The sequence below is a fragment of the Bombina bombina genome, chromosome 6 (genome assembly GCF_027579735.1).
Source record: "Bombina bombina isolate aBomBom1 chromosome 6, aBomBom1.pri, whole genome shotgun sequence".
NCBI classification, from domain to species: domain Eukaryota; kingdom Metazoa; phylum Chordata; class Amphibia; order Anura; family Bombinatoridae; genus Bombina; species Bombina bombina.
The window spans coordinates 165,525,772-165,541,911 of NC_069504.1; the positions used below are offsets into that span (position 1 = coordinate 165,525,772).

Sequence of the window (16,140 nt, forward strand, 5' to 3'; positions counted from 1 at the left end):
CAGCGCCAGCCCCCACACACGCACAGAAGCAGAAGAAACCCTCTGTAAATGTGGTAAAGAATCTGTCACATTTATTTAATACCCCCCCACACACACAGGCAATATAGACCGCACACACACTACACAATGGTAATGGAAATACTTGTAAAACATTTTTTTTGTAAAGATGTTTATGCTTTATTTAGAATACCAAGGTACGGCAGCTACCTGTTGTAATAAGGTTTGATTCATAGCCCCAGCAATTATAGAAAGCAGTTAGGTAGTGTACATTGGCATGCCTTCTCATAAGTGTGCATTTTATATGCAACTGAAAACAAATCTGGCAGTACATTCAAACAAAAAGTACCTTAGTTACATTCTTTGCTGTAGACTTTAGACATTGATGTCCAATATTCACATAATCTTACAGATTTTAATACCATGAAATCCCAAAGTAAAAATGTCTAGAAATGGGAAGCAACTGAAATGGTGTACATTGCTTAAGCTTAGTTGTAGGTACTTACTGTAACTAAGGCAAGCTGGTTAGCTACAAATTACAGTTGTGTGGTATTTACTTTATACAATTTTAAATCCATAACTTGAGGTATTGTGACACATGATGGTATGCCAAGCTGTGCTATTGAGCTTTTATTAGTGACACCTCACGTAACATGCACCACACCAATAGAAGTCAGCGGTCAAGGAAGACAGTCAAATCATATTTCATGATAAACAACTAAGAAGCATTTAATGGCTGATATAACCACACTGAAAACAGGTTACTCAAAGTTGTTTTTTATTTCAAAAGCTAGGATAGCTTCAATATCCATGTTATGGTGAATCAGAACGCATGTAAAATACCTTACAATACTGTAATAGCACCATTCCCCCTGCAATAAATGATGCCCCCAGTCGCCCTGTAATAAATTATGCCCCAGCCATAAATGATGCCCCCAGTCACAAATGATGCCCCAGCCCCCCTGCAATAAAATGATGCTCCCAGCAATAAAATGATGCCCCCAGCCCCCTGCAATAAAATGAAGCCCCCAGGCCAGCCCCCTGCAATAAAATGATGCCCCCAGTCCCCCTGCAATATAATGATGCCCCCAGTCGCTGCAATATGATGCCCCCAGCCCGCTGCAATAAAATGATGCTCCCAGCAATAAAATGATGTACCCAGCCCCCCTGCAAAAAAATTATGCCCTGAGTGCCCCTGCAATAAATTATGCCCCCAGCAATAAAATGAAGCCCCCAGGCCAGCCCCCCTGGCCCCCGCAATAAAATGATGTCCCCAGCACTAAAATGATGCTGCCAGGCGCCAGGCCCCAGCCCCCCTGCAGTAAAATGATGCCCCTCCGCGATTTAAAATGATGCCCTTAGCACCCCTGCAAAAAAATGATGCCCAAGAAATAAAATGCCCCCCCCCCAAAAAATTTTTTTTTTTATTACACTTTAAAAAAATAAAATAATTTAAAACAAAAACAAAAAACACAACCTGACCTGTCTAAAGTTGGGCCCCACTGTGGGACCGCACAAGCATCACCACCGTCCACCGGTAGTTCCGCCCCTGCTGCTACTGCTCATGGCTGCTTTGATGCTTGAAGATTCTTCTGCTTCTCACACGCCACCCACACCGTCATGTGACTCCTCACCCCCAGTCACCACCCTCTAGTCCGAGTCCTGAGTTCCCTTGCTTTTTAGTTTAAAAAAATGGTGCGAAAAATAAATAAAAAAATAAAAAAATGGCAGCAAAAAAAAATATATATATTTTTTTTAAAAAAAAAGTTTTAAATTGGCACAAGAGCGGGGCCCTAGGCGGCGCGTGGCCCAAGGCGGCCGCCTCACTTGCCTTGCCCTAAGGCCGGCCCTGCTCCTGTATTATGACAGCCATCAGCCAAACACAAATGCATACATGTATATTCTGTTAATTCTTGCACATGCTCAGTAGGAGTTGGTGAATTAAAAGAGTTTAAATATAAAAAGACTGTGCACTTTTTGTTAATGGAATTAAATTGGAAAGTTGTTTAAAATTGCACCTCTTACTCATTTACTGTACCCACACATATTATACAGTATACCATTTTTCTCGCCATTAACCCCTTAATGACCGGACCATTTTTCAATTTTCTTACCCTTAATGACAATGGCTATTTTTACATTTCTGCAGTGTTTGTGTTTAGCTGTAATTTTCCTCTTACTCGTTTACTGTACCCACACATATTATATACCGTTTTTCTCGTCATTAAATGGACTTTCTAAAGATACCATTATTTTCATCATATCTTATAATTTACTAAAAAAAAATGATAAAATATGAGGAAAAAATGGAAAAAAACACACTTTTTCTAACTTTGACCCCCAAAATCTGTTACACATCTACAATCACCAAAAAACACCCATGCTAAATAGCTTATAAATTTTGTCCTGAGTTTAGAAATACCCAATGTTTACAAGTTCTTTGCTTTTTTTGCAATTTATGGGGCAATAAATACAAGTAGCACTTTGCTATTTCCAAACCACTTTTTTTCAAAATTAGCGCTAGTTACTTTGGAACCCTGATATCTATCAGGAATACCTGAATATCCCTTGACATGTATATATTTTGTTTTAGAAGACATTCCAAAGTATTGATCTAGGCCCATTTTGGTATATTTCATGCCACCATTTCACCGCCAAATGCGATAAAAAAAAAAAAAAGTTCACTTTTTCACAAATTTTGTCAAACTTTAGGTTTCCCACTGAAATTATTTACAAACAGCTTCTGCAATTATGGCACAAATGGTTGTAAATGCTTCTCTGGGATCCCCTTTTTCAGAAATAACAGACTTATATGGCTTTGTGGTTGCTTTTTGGTAATTAGAAGGCCGCTAAATGCCGCTGCGCACCACACATGTTTTATGCCCAGGAGTGAAGGGGTTAATTAGGGAGCTTGTAGAGTTAATTTTAGCTTTAGTGTAGTGTAGTAGACAACCCCAAGTATTGATCTAGGCCCATTTTGGTATATTTTATTCCACCATTTCACCGCCAAATGCGAGCAAATAAAAAAAAAAACTTTACATTTTTCACAATTTTAGGTTTCTCACTGAAATTATTTACAAACAGCTTGTGCTATTATGGCAGAAATTGTTGTAAAAGCTTCTCTGGGATCCCCTTTGTTCAGAAATAGCAGATTTATATGGCTTTGGCGTTGCTTTTTGGTAATTAGAAGGCCGCTAAATGCTGCTGCGCACCACACGTGAATTATGCCCAGCAGTGAAGGGGTTAAATTAGGTAGCTTGTAGGGAGCTTGCAGGGTTAATTTTAGAGATCAGCCTCCCACCTGACACATCCCACCCCCTGATCCCTCCCAAACAGCTCTCTTCCCTCCCCCACCCCACAATTGTTACCGCCATCTTAAGTACTGGCAGAAAGTCTGCCAGTACTAAATAAAAGAGTTTTTTTTTTTTTTTTAAATAAAAATTATAAAATATTTTAGTTGTGATGGACCCCTGCCTTAGCACCAACCTCCCTGATCCCCCCCTCCAGCTCTCTAACCCTCTCCCCTACCTAATTACCGCCATCTTGGGTACTGGCAGCTGTCTGCCAGTACCCAGTTTGGCCCCACAAACCAAACTATTTTAATTTTATTTTTAACTTTTATCTGTATGTTTAATTATTTCTGTAGTGTAGCAGCCCCCCCACAATACCCCCACCCCCTCCCCCTCCCAGATCCTTTAAATGTAAAAAAAATAAAAAAATAAAATGTTCCCCTTCATTTTTCATTGGTGTCAGTGTGGCTAATGTGCGCATGTGCACGTGCACGCGCGCCCACGTGCACACGCGCGCCCATGCACACACGCGCATCGTGCACGCGCGCGCACACGCTCCCTCCTCCCTCCTCCCACCTCCCAAAGGCACCATCACTACCGGTGCAGAGAGGGCCACAGAGTGGCTCTCTCTGCATCGGAGTCTTGTAAAGGGGTATTGCAGGATGCCTCCATATCGAGGCATCACTGCAATACCCTCAGAGCTGCTGGAAGTGATTGTGATCACTTCCAGCACTCTGTTAGACAACTGACGTACCAGGTACTTCCATTGTCATTAACTGCTTGTTAATGCATGACGTACCTGGTACGTCAGTTGTCATTAAGGGGTTAAATGGACTTTCTAAAGATACCATTATTTTCATCATATCATATCATTTACTGTAAAAAATGTATAAAGTATGATAAATAAAAATCACGCTTTTTCTAACTTTGACCCCAAAAATCTGTTACACATCTACAACCACCAAAAAACACCCATGCTAAATAGTCTCTAAATTTTGTCCTGTGTTTAGAAATACCCAATGTTTACATGTTTTTTGCAAGTTATAGGACAATAAGTATAAGTAGCACTTTGCTATTTCCAAACCATTTTGTTTTCAAACTTAGCGATTGTAACCCTGATATCTGTCAGGAATACCTGAATAACCCTTCACATGTATATATTTTTGTTTAGTAGACAACCCAAAGTATTGATCTAGGCCCATTTTGCTATATTTCATGCCACCATTTCACCGCCAAATGCGATCAAATAAAAAAAAATGTTAATTTTTTTTTACAAACTTTAGGTTTCTCACCGAAATTTTTGCCGCCATCTTAGGTACTGGCAGCTGACTGCCAGTTCCCAGTTTGCTCTAAATTATTGTATTTTTTAAAAATAAATTAAAAACCCCTCACTTATTTCCGTACTGTAGCTGAACCCCCTCATTAGCAAACCCTCCTCCCCCTCCCAGATCCCTTTCCAGACATGGATCCCACATAGGATCCCTCTCTCCTCCTTCCCACTCACTGCCGTGATGTAGCATGGTGTAGCAGTCCCACCCGCTACCGCCCCCCTTCACGCCCCCTTTCCACCTCCTCCAGTGATAGGCTTCCCACCCACGCCACCAACGATCGGCACCATCGCTGGCTGATGCTCTCTGCATCGGTTGCTTAGCAAAGGATATTGCACGATGCCTCAATATCGAGGCATCGCTGCAATACCCTGAAAGCAGCTTCCAGCGCTTGAAACCCCTGAGGATGTACCAGGCACGTCCTTGGTCGATAACGACCGTTTGTTGTAGGATGTAGCTGGTACGTCCTTGGTCGTTAAGGGGTTAAAGTAATGCTCAGGAACTTCAGAGCACTGCTGGAGTTAGAGTTGAAGAAATTACTATTTTTACAATTCGGTATGTCCATTATATGGCGGTATCCGAATGCAGAAGATGGCGGTTCTTTTCAGAGCTGGATTTCTTCTTGTGAAAGTTCAATATACTAAGATCTGTTTACATCCAGATCTTAGTGTGTTCAACTTTATCAAGAAATAATCCAGCTCCAAAAAGAGCCGTATGCCACAAGCGGCCTCCGTCTTCCACATTTGGATCCTAATAAAGAATCTGAATGCACACATCTAGTTACAATAAATCCTCCCTAGTAAAAAGACTGTCTGCTTGTGATTTTTGGTAGCTGCAGACATAACAGTGGTAACAAGGATAATTTGTTTCTGCTTCTCCTGTGTCTTCAGATAATTGTGCCACAGTCCATAAGGATATTTCAGCAATGTATTAGGTGCATGCTGCAGGGTCAGTACCAGAAACCCCAAGATATGCAAACAATCACAGATGCAGCAGCACTCCTTGAAATCCAAATCAGTTCATTATATCTTGAAGATATGTCTGTTACACATCTTTAGATCATTTTTCATTATAGCAGAACTTGCCCACATTCAGACTCATGGCCTACTTAGTTTGAGCGCTATGAGCAATTTTTAGAAAGAAATAGCATTGCTCCCAATATAAAAGTTGCTGTTTTAATTCAAGTGGCACTGTTCTTTGTTTACAGCTTTTCCTCATCCAGCTTCTGTAGTGACTGTGCAGTGATTGCTGGGAACAGTCATCCCTACACCTCATTTCTCTGTTCTGTATTGGAGCCAGGAAGTATAGACATATGAGTTAGAGTTGCATAAATGAGAAAGGTTACAATAAATGTTCAATAGTAAAAAGACTGCCTGCTTGTGGTTCTCAGTAGCTGCAAACATAACAGTTTACGCTCAGCAGTTCTCTGCGATCGGCTCCAAAGCTGTATGTTACCAATGTATTTAACTTCTTAATTACTGAGCCACCCCCCCCCCCATGCTGAGCTGTTTTGGAGTTTCTAGATGCTGCTTACATTTAAGCCTTACTGTAGGTCATTTTCAGTTAGAAACAGACACATATATTGGTTTTTTTTCCCATCAGACCCAGCAGATTCAAACACTATCAATATTTTATGTATAAAGTATATAATGTCACGTGAGAACTATACAACAAAAAGTATAAAAAAAAGTGATTAGTTTCATTAAAATTTTATGAAAAAAGGTTGTAAATAAAAGAATGTGTGCATGTATTTTGTGTTTTTTAACTCAAACAAAAAGAAGAAGGAATTACCTCTTTTAAATAAGGGACTTTGGGTATAGTTATCAGTTTTGGATTGCCCCCCCCCCCCCCCCCCGGGAGATTTCCCAGCGGGCTGCCATCGGCGTAGGGCTGCTTTGTCAGGGACATAACGGAGCGAGCCTTGTGCGCATGCGTAGCACATTTCTTCAAGACCGCTCCGCTCTTGACGGGGTTGTGGGGTCCTGTAGCGGCAAACAAAAAAGTCCCTAGGCAAGTTAAGGGGGTGAAGGCGTGGACGGTCTTCAAACATTTCCAAGACCAGTCAGATTTTGTTGTTCCGGCCCTGATAGTTATGTAACTCTGATGTCCGCATAGGGGCTTCCATGAGACTTTATGCAAATAAATGCGCATTTATTCACACCAGGTGATTACTATTACTACAGTGGTCACCTGGTTATTAAAACCTATATAGGGTCTTTATTTTAAAGAGGGGGTTTTGGTCTTTAAAACAAGGAGTCTTGGGGTTCTCTAGGACTTTTTTTTATAAGTGCATAGAGCAGTGTTAATTTCGTCGACTAAAACTAGACTAAAATGAGTATAAAACTAAAGACATTCTGATGACTAAAATACGACTAAAACTAAATTGGCATTTTTGTCAAAAGACTGACTAAAACTAAATTTACAATTTGCTGGCAAAAACATTTTTTGCAAGGTGTTATAATCAATCCATATCTAATTACTGCTCTTTTGTCAAATTTTCTAAACGAAATTTTATTAAATTTTAAGATAAAGACACGTTATATACCACAACCGTTAAATCTCTTAAATCTGTATTGCATGTTCAAACCTTAATACCATAAATAAAAACAGGTTAATAAAACTTTACTCCAGGAGTATATAATGAGTTTGGAAGTTCTAGAGCAGTGCTAATATCGTTGCCAAATTTTTTTCAAATCTGTGATCAATTGATTCTTCCTATAGAAATAAGCATTACCCACAAGTATGGGTTTAAGTTATGCTGTGCCTGTGCTAGGTGCAAAAACTTTTTGTTGTGTTGAGTTACTTGATACTTGTTTTAATTATTAACAGAGAACTGTTTTTACATTGGGTTATATGTGCAATACAGCCAATACAGTTTATAGTTTTGTTTTTAATACTTTAAAGTTGCACTTCTGTTTGTTTATGAAACTTGGTTTTATTTAATTTAAAGTTTAATAAAGATGTTATATATCACAACGGTTAAATCTGTGTCTGTATTTCATGTTTAAATGATGACAGGTGTTAAATGTTTACTCCTGGAGTATATAATTAGTTTGCAAATTATAGATAAATGCTTAAATAATGCATTACACTTTAACTAAACCCCTTCGATTTTAGTCGACTAAAATCTACTGGAGATTCAGTCGACTAAAACTAGGCTAAAACTAAAACAATTCAGATGACTAAAATACGACTAAAACTAAAATTACATTTTAGTCAAAAGACTAAAACTAAATCGAAATTTGCCGTCAAAATTAACACTGGCCTAGAGACTCTCTCATTAAAAGAAAGTGTTTTTTTTTAAATTTTATTTTAAAACCTGTTTACACTATATACCCCCAGGCCATTACCTTTTAAAAACAGCAGGTCTTGGGGGTTTCTAGGACTTAAGGGAGATGAGTTCAAGGGGTTTGATTACATACCCCCCATCCTGCTCCAGTCCCTTAAAGGGACATGAAACCCAAAATATTTATTTCATGATTCAGATAGAGAATACAACATTCTAATTTACTTCTATTATCTAATTTGCTTTATTCTTCAGATATCCTTTGTTGAAGAAATAGCTATGCACATGGGAGAGCCAATCACACAAGGAATCTTTGTGCAGCTACCAATCAACAGCAAATGAAGCTATTTATATATGCTTTTCAACAAAGAATATCAAGAGAATAAAACAAATTAGATAATTTAAGTAAATTGGAAAGTTGTTTAAAAATGCATGCTCTTTCTAAATCACGAAGGAAAAAAAATGGATTTCATGCTCTATGTAGAACTTTCTGAGTTAGTGAATCCTCATCCACATTATATGGGCTGTAACTGCAGGGGGGGGGGCACGATTGGCTCTTAAAGTGCACCCCCCATGACATTTGCTTGTCATGTGCAGTTAAAGGGTTAATACCATTGCAGTGTTAAAATGACATGGTCTAACAAATCAAAACGTAATTTTTCCACTATAATGGACCTTTAAAACTGCTGGTGTTTGAAGCAGTATGGTACTGTGGTTGCCCAAGTATGACTTTATCTATGTGTTTAACCTATTTGCATGAGTTAAAAGATGGTGGTTCAGGATAAGTAGTGCAAAAAAAAGTAAAAGTGCATTTTTTCCACTATATCAATTTTACGTTGGAGATATTAATATATAATTATGTATACATAACCATAACAGATAAGGTATTCCACATTCCATTACACTTCTGTTTTCCCGTCCTATTATTGCTTCGTAGAAAAATAAGTATTAAATGTTCATCCGTTTTTTTTTCTCTTAAAGATTAGATTACACACCAGCTGTAATATAATAGATACACAGCAACTAGTGTGTCCAGTCTCGGTCATCAAAAAATAAACTGCGCATGTCACTACGGGTTGTTATTATAAACGTACGCGCGCTCCTTGTTGCCACAAACCAAAATACACACACCCCCATTCATTTTATTGTACAGACTTGCGCATGCGCTTCCTGGTTGCCATGGGGACGCCGGAACAACATAGTGAAGTGTATAAGTGAAGTTTTAGCCCAAATAATACCCGGGGATCAGCGGCTGCTTGCTCGTTGCTAGTCACAAAGTGACAGATACTACGGTTGAAACAAAGGTAATGATAATGTCACACTAAAAACAGGGGCAACTGAAATAATGTAAACTAGTATTGCTGCTCTGCACCGCTCACATATACATAGGGCTTTTAAATGCATTACTTCCCATGACACTTTAGTTTACTACAAAACATTTTTTTTTTGCCATCTTGGTGGAAGTAAAGTAAAATATAGAAATAATTATATTGAAATTCGTCTTAAATAAAAAATGTAAACATGAGCAGGCGTGACACTTTTTAAAATTATATAAAAAAAACCCATTTATTATTCCTGGCAATAAACATTACCATGGTAAGAGGGTTCTCTTTTAGAAAAAGTCTAAATTTTGAAAATTAAAATGATATTAAAAATAGCATTCACTGTACCTGATAAAGTAATGTGAAGAGCCACCTGGGTCATGTGGTCCCACAGATTATTAGAGCTATCCCTGGATTGTAAGAATTTGCAATCTGTTTTTCTAATATTTTGATAACATTTACATAATATTACATTTAAGTACTTTCCTTTTAATGATCTAATGCACAGTACACTCGTTAAAGGTGAATATTTTGAGATTCAGACAAAAGAATACATTTTTTTAAAAATAAGTTTCCAATTTACTTTAATCAAATTTGCATTGTTCTCATGGTATTCTTTGTTGAAGAGACACATAGGTAGGTGTCTGGATCACTATATGGCAGGGAAATTGTATGCTCTATCTGAATCATAAAAGACACCTATGGGACACTATGGGTCAATCACAATCCTTGAAAAAAAACTCATCAAATGTTTTTCTACATAAAATAACAATTGAAGTCTTAGGAGATTTTTTATAGATAAAGGACTGTGATTAACCCCTATATGATTTCCTATGTTTGATATGTAGAAGAGATTTTATTTTACTTGTAGAATCATGAGATATAGCTCAGAATACTAATCTTCTTTACATTTTATATAGCCAGATGGGGAACCTTCACTGTCTTTTACAGTTTCTGAAAGCTCTTTTGTCTACTGGCTCTGAAGAACCTATTCACTAAATATCATACATTGCCCCGTTGTATAGAGAATGGACTGTACAGAGTAACATAGGAACTGGTGAGGCTGGATGGAGTGGAAATCTTAAAGAGGCTGGGGAGGGTACCGTATACCACTCATGTAGTCATTGCTAGAGTAAAATCATCTGTGACATCTATTTTCTAAATGCAATATTACATGTGTATTAGTGTATCAGAGCCAACACCAGCTTATGAGGTTTAATGAACAAAAAAACAATTGTGAGTCACAGAGAAAAACAGATTGTGCAGGAAGATTGTGTAATTATATATTACCTTGGTGAGACATTTTTGCATATTTTAAAAGTGACCAGATTTGAGCTTAAAGGGACATTGTAATGCCATTTTTTATTCCCCTTTATGTGTTTCCAATTTTTTTTGTATACCAGCTGCAAAGTTTTAAATATTGAAAATATTTGTACCTAGGTATTTCTGTTTTACATAGATAAGGGAAGGTGGTCTGCGGTGTCTGTAGACTCAGCTCATCTGAATGGATGCGTTCTTGACCATTTGGGGTGGTTTCAATAAGAAAAAAAACCAGCTATGTTGTATTTGAAATACAAAAATAAAGCTAATGGAGCTATTGCCAACATATTTAATAACTGCAGCTGGTTCAGTCCAGTGTCCCTTTAAAAACAACAACAAAGTAATTGCACCCCTTTAAGTGTATATTTTACAGCATAAACAATAGCGTCTTATAAAAAATATTTTTATCATATGTAGGAGGCAAGCTAAATATGAATATTGAAGAAAAAACCCACTCAGTACCCCTTTAAACCTTCTTGTTATTTTTAAGGAGGTTATCATGGGTAAAAATCACCTTGAACTAATCAATTCTTTCCAAAAAGGATCACTTAACATCAGGCGTCAACACTGGTTGTTTTTTTACATTGTTTCTTTCTCAGCTTGGGTTTTTGGTTTAGGTGAATAATAGTCTCGACTTCTTTGACTTGATAATGAAGTCATGTAGATGTTTTAAAACTGGAAATCACATATTTTTGTATTTCCAAAAAGCAGACACGACTGTTGAAATTCTTTCTTTTTTTAATATAGTAAAAGACAGAAGACATCTTGTGAGCCAGGTATGGAAAATACAGAGGAATCTTATGAAAGTGTAGATGTGGCGCAACAAACTGATGACATTGTTAATCTTGAACTAAACCAAGAACCAGGTTCTTGTGATGAAGAATTTGCTCATACTGAACAAATGGTACAAGAACAAGATCAGCAACCCATATTTCCAGAAGAGAATGATCCAAGTATACATCTAGAGGCATCTGATGAGGTGGAGGCTCCATCAGTTTTGCCCAAACAACCAGACAAAGATCAAGAAGCCCAACATCATGATGTTGAATTACCTGACACAACACTTGATAGACCATCAAGTACACATGAACAAAAACAATCAAGTTTAACATTGGAAGATCTACATACAATGGAACAAAGTACAGTAGATGATTTGACTGAACAAACAGAACCTCAGAACCAGCAGGAATCAAGCACTGAACTTCAACAAAGCACAGACCAGGAGCTCCAGGAAACAGAGGGAAGTAAAACAACACCTCCAACCTTAGTGCAAGGTGCACAACTATTTGCTAATGAACAAAATGCAAATTACAAAAATGTTGTGTTAAATGACAGTGGATTAGAAAAGACTGTAAACCCGGATATTTCCAAAGCTACAGCAACAGGTACTTTTTATAATAATACTTATTTCTGATGCATATAAAGATTACAATTTCAACTAATCATCATCAATACAAACACTTTCCTTTCTGAATAAGATGTTAACTAAGTCAAGTTATATATTTTTATTCACAATGAGATGAGAGTGCTGGGTATAATTGTCAGTTTAACCCAAACTAGTGAATAACTGGACAATATGCACTTCCAGATCTCTTTATACAATATCACTTACATTGCATAGGTAAAGCATAGCAAACAAGGAGTGTTAAAACTGTATACTGTCCAGTTCTTTAATGGTTTGAGTTAAATGTGAAAATTTTACATTGAGTTATATGAACAGGTGCTTCCTGGCAAAATATATTAGAAATGTAATGTACTATCTTGCAACAGGTATTTATATTAGCTTTTCCTATGATGAATACCTACGTTAGATGTTAAAGGGACAGGAAACCCACACTTTTTTGAATCATGAAAAAAAATCTCAAGTCCCTTTGAAGGGAAACAATTTTCCTTTCATTATTCAGATTGAGCATGCAATTTTAAACAACTTTCCAATTTAGTTATGTTATCAAATTTGCTTTGTTCTTATGGTATTCTTTTTTGAAAAGCACACTTAGGTAGGTTCAGGAATATCAGTGTGCTACCGGGAACTAGCTGCTTATTGGCTGATAGATGGCTACATATATATGCCTCTTCTCATTAGCTTAGTCAATGTGTTCAGCTAGCTGTCAGTAGTGCATTGCTGCTATTTCAACAAAGGATACAATGAGAACAAAGCAAATTTGATAATAGAAGTAAATTGGAAAGTTGTTCAATTCATAGGCCCCTATTTATTAAAGGTCTTGCGGACCTGATCCGACACTGCGGATCAGGTCCGCAAGACCTCGCTGAATGCGGAGAGCAATACGCTCTCCGTATTCAGCATTGCACCAGCAGCTTACAAGAGCTGCTGGTGCAACGCCGCCTCCTGCAGACTCGCAGCCAATCGGCCGCCAGCAGGGGGGTGTCAATCAACCCGATCGTACTCGATCGGGTTGATTTCTGGCGATTCCTGTCCGCCTGCTCAGAGCAGGCGGACAGCGTTATGGAGCAGCGGTCTTTGTGACCGTTGCATCATAACTGCTGTTTCTGGCGAGTCTGAAGACTCACCAGAAACACGGGTCATCAAGCTCCTTTCAGAGCTTGATAGATAGGCCCCATATGCTCTATTTGAATTACAAAAGAAAAAAAATTGGTTTCATGTTCTTTAAGTAAAAGGCATTAAAATTTATATTGAAACTAATTCTGCAGTGATGGTTTTGTACTTCTTACTAAGCCTCACTGGCTGATAAGGACAACTAACTCGGATTTATTGGTCAACAATGTCACACTTCTACAAATCTCACAAGAAAATATTTGATTATTCAGTAAAGGAACATTAGTTAAAAAATATTAAAGTAAATATTGAAATGCCCTATTTAGAAGAAATGAAGAAAAAAGATGAATGTATTGCCCCTTAAATAAATGAGTTGGATATGGTTCAGGACCAAACTAAAAAATAAATTCACTGGTTAGAAAGGTTGTTCTTATTGGTGCATTTCTCCACAATATTACCATTGGATACGTTTAGATATTCATCCTCATTACTGTATTCTTTCTAGGGCGCACAGCTGTAAAATACAAATCCAACTTTGGCCAAACTCTCCCTCTAATACCTCCTCACATGTCCTACCTGCTAAAGCTTTCAGCACCATAGCGAACAGATTGGGGTCAAATGGCCGGGAGTGAGCATATATGCAATCCCGATGCAATGCAACAGGTTTCCCCACAAACCTCACATAAGGAGGCCCAAAAGCTGCTGGTTCCTAAATGTGTGACCTGGCTCCTAGATTTTGAACATATTGGTCGAGCCCTATCTTAAAATATATCAGAAGAATTTAATAATTTCCCCTTTCAGTAAAATATATTTTATGGGGGATGGTTGCAAAGTTTAAGATGTGACTTTCCATTAAAGGGACACTATAATGTTAAAAGTATAATCAATGCATTTAATAGATTCCATATCATAATTATATTTTGCCAGCTTTTTTTTTTGTTTTGTTTTTTAAAAAAAAATCATTGTTAAAAACACCTTCTAGCATCTGTTATGCATGTTTACATGCTGTGTCGGCCACCACAGTTGAAGCTTCACTAACATTAACAATGAATTTTAAAGGACATCAATTCTATATATCATAATTTATGTCTAAAATATCTGTCTTCTATTATGTATGTATTTATTTAAGTTTTGGCTCTCTCCTAGGGGCCGATTTATCAAGGCCAGAATGCTTTTAATTCCGCGGGAGCCTTCAGGCTCACCGGAACCAGGAGTTAAGAAGCAGCGGTCATTAAACCGGTTTTCCTTAACTCGTCCGCCACCTCTGAGGCGGCGGACAGCATTCAGCCCGATCGGATACAATCGGGTTGATCGAGAACCCCTTCTAGCGGCCGATTGGCCGTGAATGTGCAGGGGGCGGTATTGCACAAGCATTTCACGAGGCATTTATCCATGTGCGGCGAACATGATCCTCTACACCAGATGATGTCCGCTTGCCCTATGATAATTCGGCCCCCTAGGCTTTAAACATTGTGTTATATGCAGATGTGAGCTATTCTGTTTTAGCACATTTTAAGCATTCACCAACCTCTTAGCTAACAGACTGGGCTGTGGTGCTTTTCCAAATGCACATATTTTGCAAATAATCTTGCAGATCTTGCATATAATATTCATTGCACGAGATTTTGAGCATTCACACACACACAAGTATTGCTTGTCCCACTAAACATGCAGCAAGTGATAAGAACAGTTAGATTTGCTAATCTTCCATATTTTTTGAAAATACAACTTATTACATTAAATTCAGAATCAAGAGTAGTCTTAGTGGTACTTCACTCTATGCCAACTTGCCCCCTCTTCTCCCTGTAAGTCTTATATTATTGCATAGATTGTCTGGCTATATTTCTACTACACATAAACAACCGTATATATCAGAAGCAGAGGTTCTCTCTCTCTGCATGCTGGGCTCTTGTTACCAAGAAGTGACCTATTTTAATATAAGATCAAATAAGATCACTCACTCTTCAGTATAAAGCACAGGCAGGCTCTTTTCAATAAAGCTTTTAGCGAGTTTCTTTTAAAAACCTAATCCTGCAAACCACTTCATGTACCATCAGACTTCATGGAAGAGAAGAAGCATCTGGCATCTAAAAAGCCTGGCTATCTGAAGATGGCAAGATTGGTTAACAATTAATGATAAAACAAAATAAAATCTTAAATTATACAATAAACAAAAATGAAAATAATGAATACAAACAAAATAATAATTCAATAACTAAAAGCAAATACAAGTTGAAGTGAAGCTATTTCTTTTTCTTGCATTTGTTACTAATGCAGAAGTTGTGGTTTTGTAATTTGATCATTGAAATTATGGCAAATCTATGACTTTGATTGGCAAAGAAATCTCATTCCTCCAGTCCTTTTAAAGTGCCATAAAACATGTTGAGATCTGTGCATATCCTAAAAGTGCAATAGTTTGCATACATTTTTTTTTAAAATGACTGGCAAGTATTTTAAAATAATTTTCAAAAATAAGCAAAATTAATTACCAAGCCATGCTGTCTCGAGTACACTGCTCCACCCCCCTTATCAGTGTTTAGACACAGGCATTCTTCTAGGCATGCTCCAGCAGATAATCACGGTGCACTTTTGCATTCTACCAAAGCAACAGTAGATATAGATACAGCCATAGAAGGAAATGTGTGTGTGTGGGGGGACTCGGAGCTGTACAATTCAGAAACTTAATAGAAATTGTTAATGGCGAGTCACTGGAGTATAAATTTGCAGGTAAAGTAATTAAAGTAAATATTATATTTTGTCTCTATTCCAACTTGTTTTATGTCCCTTTAACACTGATGTTGCTTAGTGAATTCTGAGTTAGAGGCAAAGTATAATGTAGGATTACTTTTATCCTCTTGTCATCTCTCCCTCTTGCATCTTAGTGTGTCAAGCTCATATACACCTAAGTGGAATTTCTAACAAAAACTTCATGCACAGTGTCATCTCCAGAACCTATTTGGGGTCAAATTACGAGTGGAACGCTATTAATAGCTTGTGTGCGATAGGGCAATTTTGCGTCCTTTTGGGCACATGTTAAAGAACATTTGTATTACAAGTTGAAAGTAAATGTGAACGAGAGTGC

At 37.6% G+C, this 16,140-nt stretch overlaps 1 protein-coding gene across 1 annotated transcript in view; it reads left to right on the forward strand.

The window, feature by feature from the left end:
- The first annotated feature begins 9,087 nt into the window (after positions 1 to 9,087).
- IQUB (IQ motif and ubiquitin domain containing) overlaps positions 9,088 to 16,140 on the forward strand; it is a 271,536-nt gene continuing 264,483 nt past the window's right edge. Inside the window, exons 1-2 of the mRNA XM_053719193.1 lie at positions 9,088 to 9,205; positions 11,291 to 11,928. Of these exons, the coding sequence (XP_053575168.1) occupies positions 11,322 to 11,928 (607 nt within the window). The 5' untranslated portion in view covers positions 9,088 to 9,205; positions 11,291 to 11,321. The remainder of the gene's footprint in view (positions 9,206 to 11,290; positions 11,929 to 16,140) is intronic.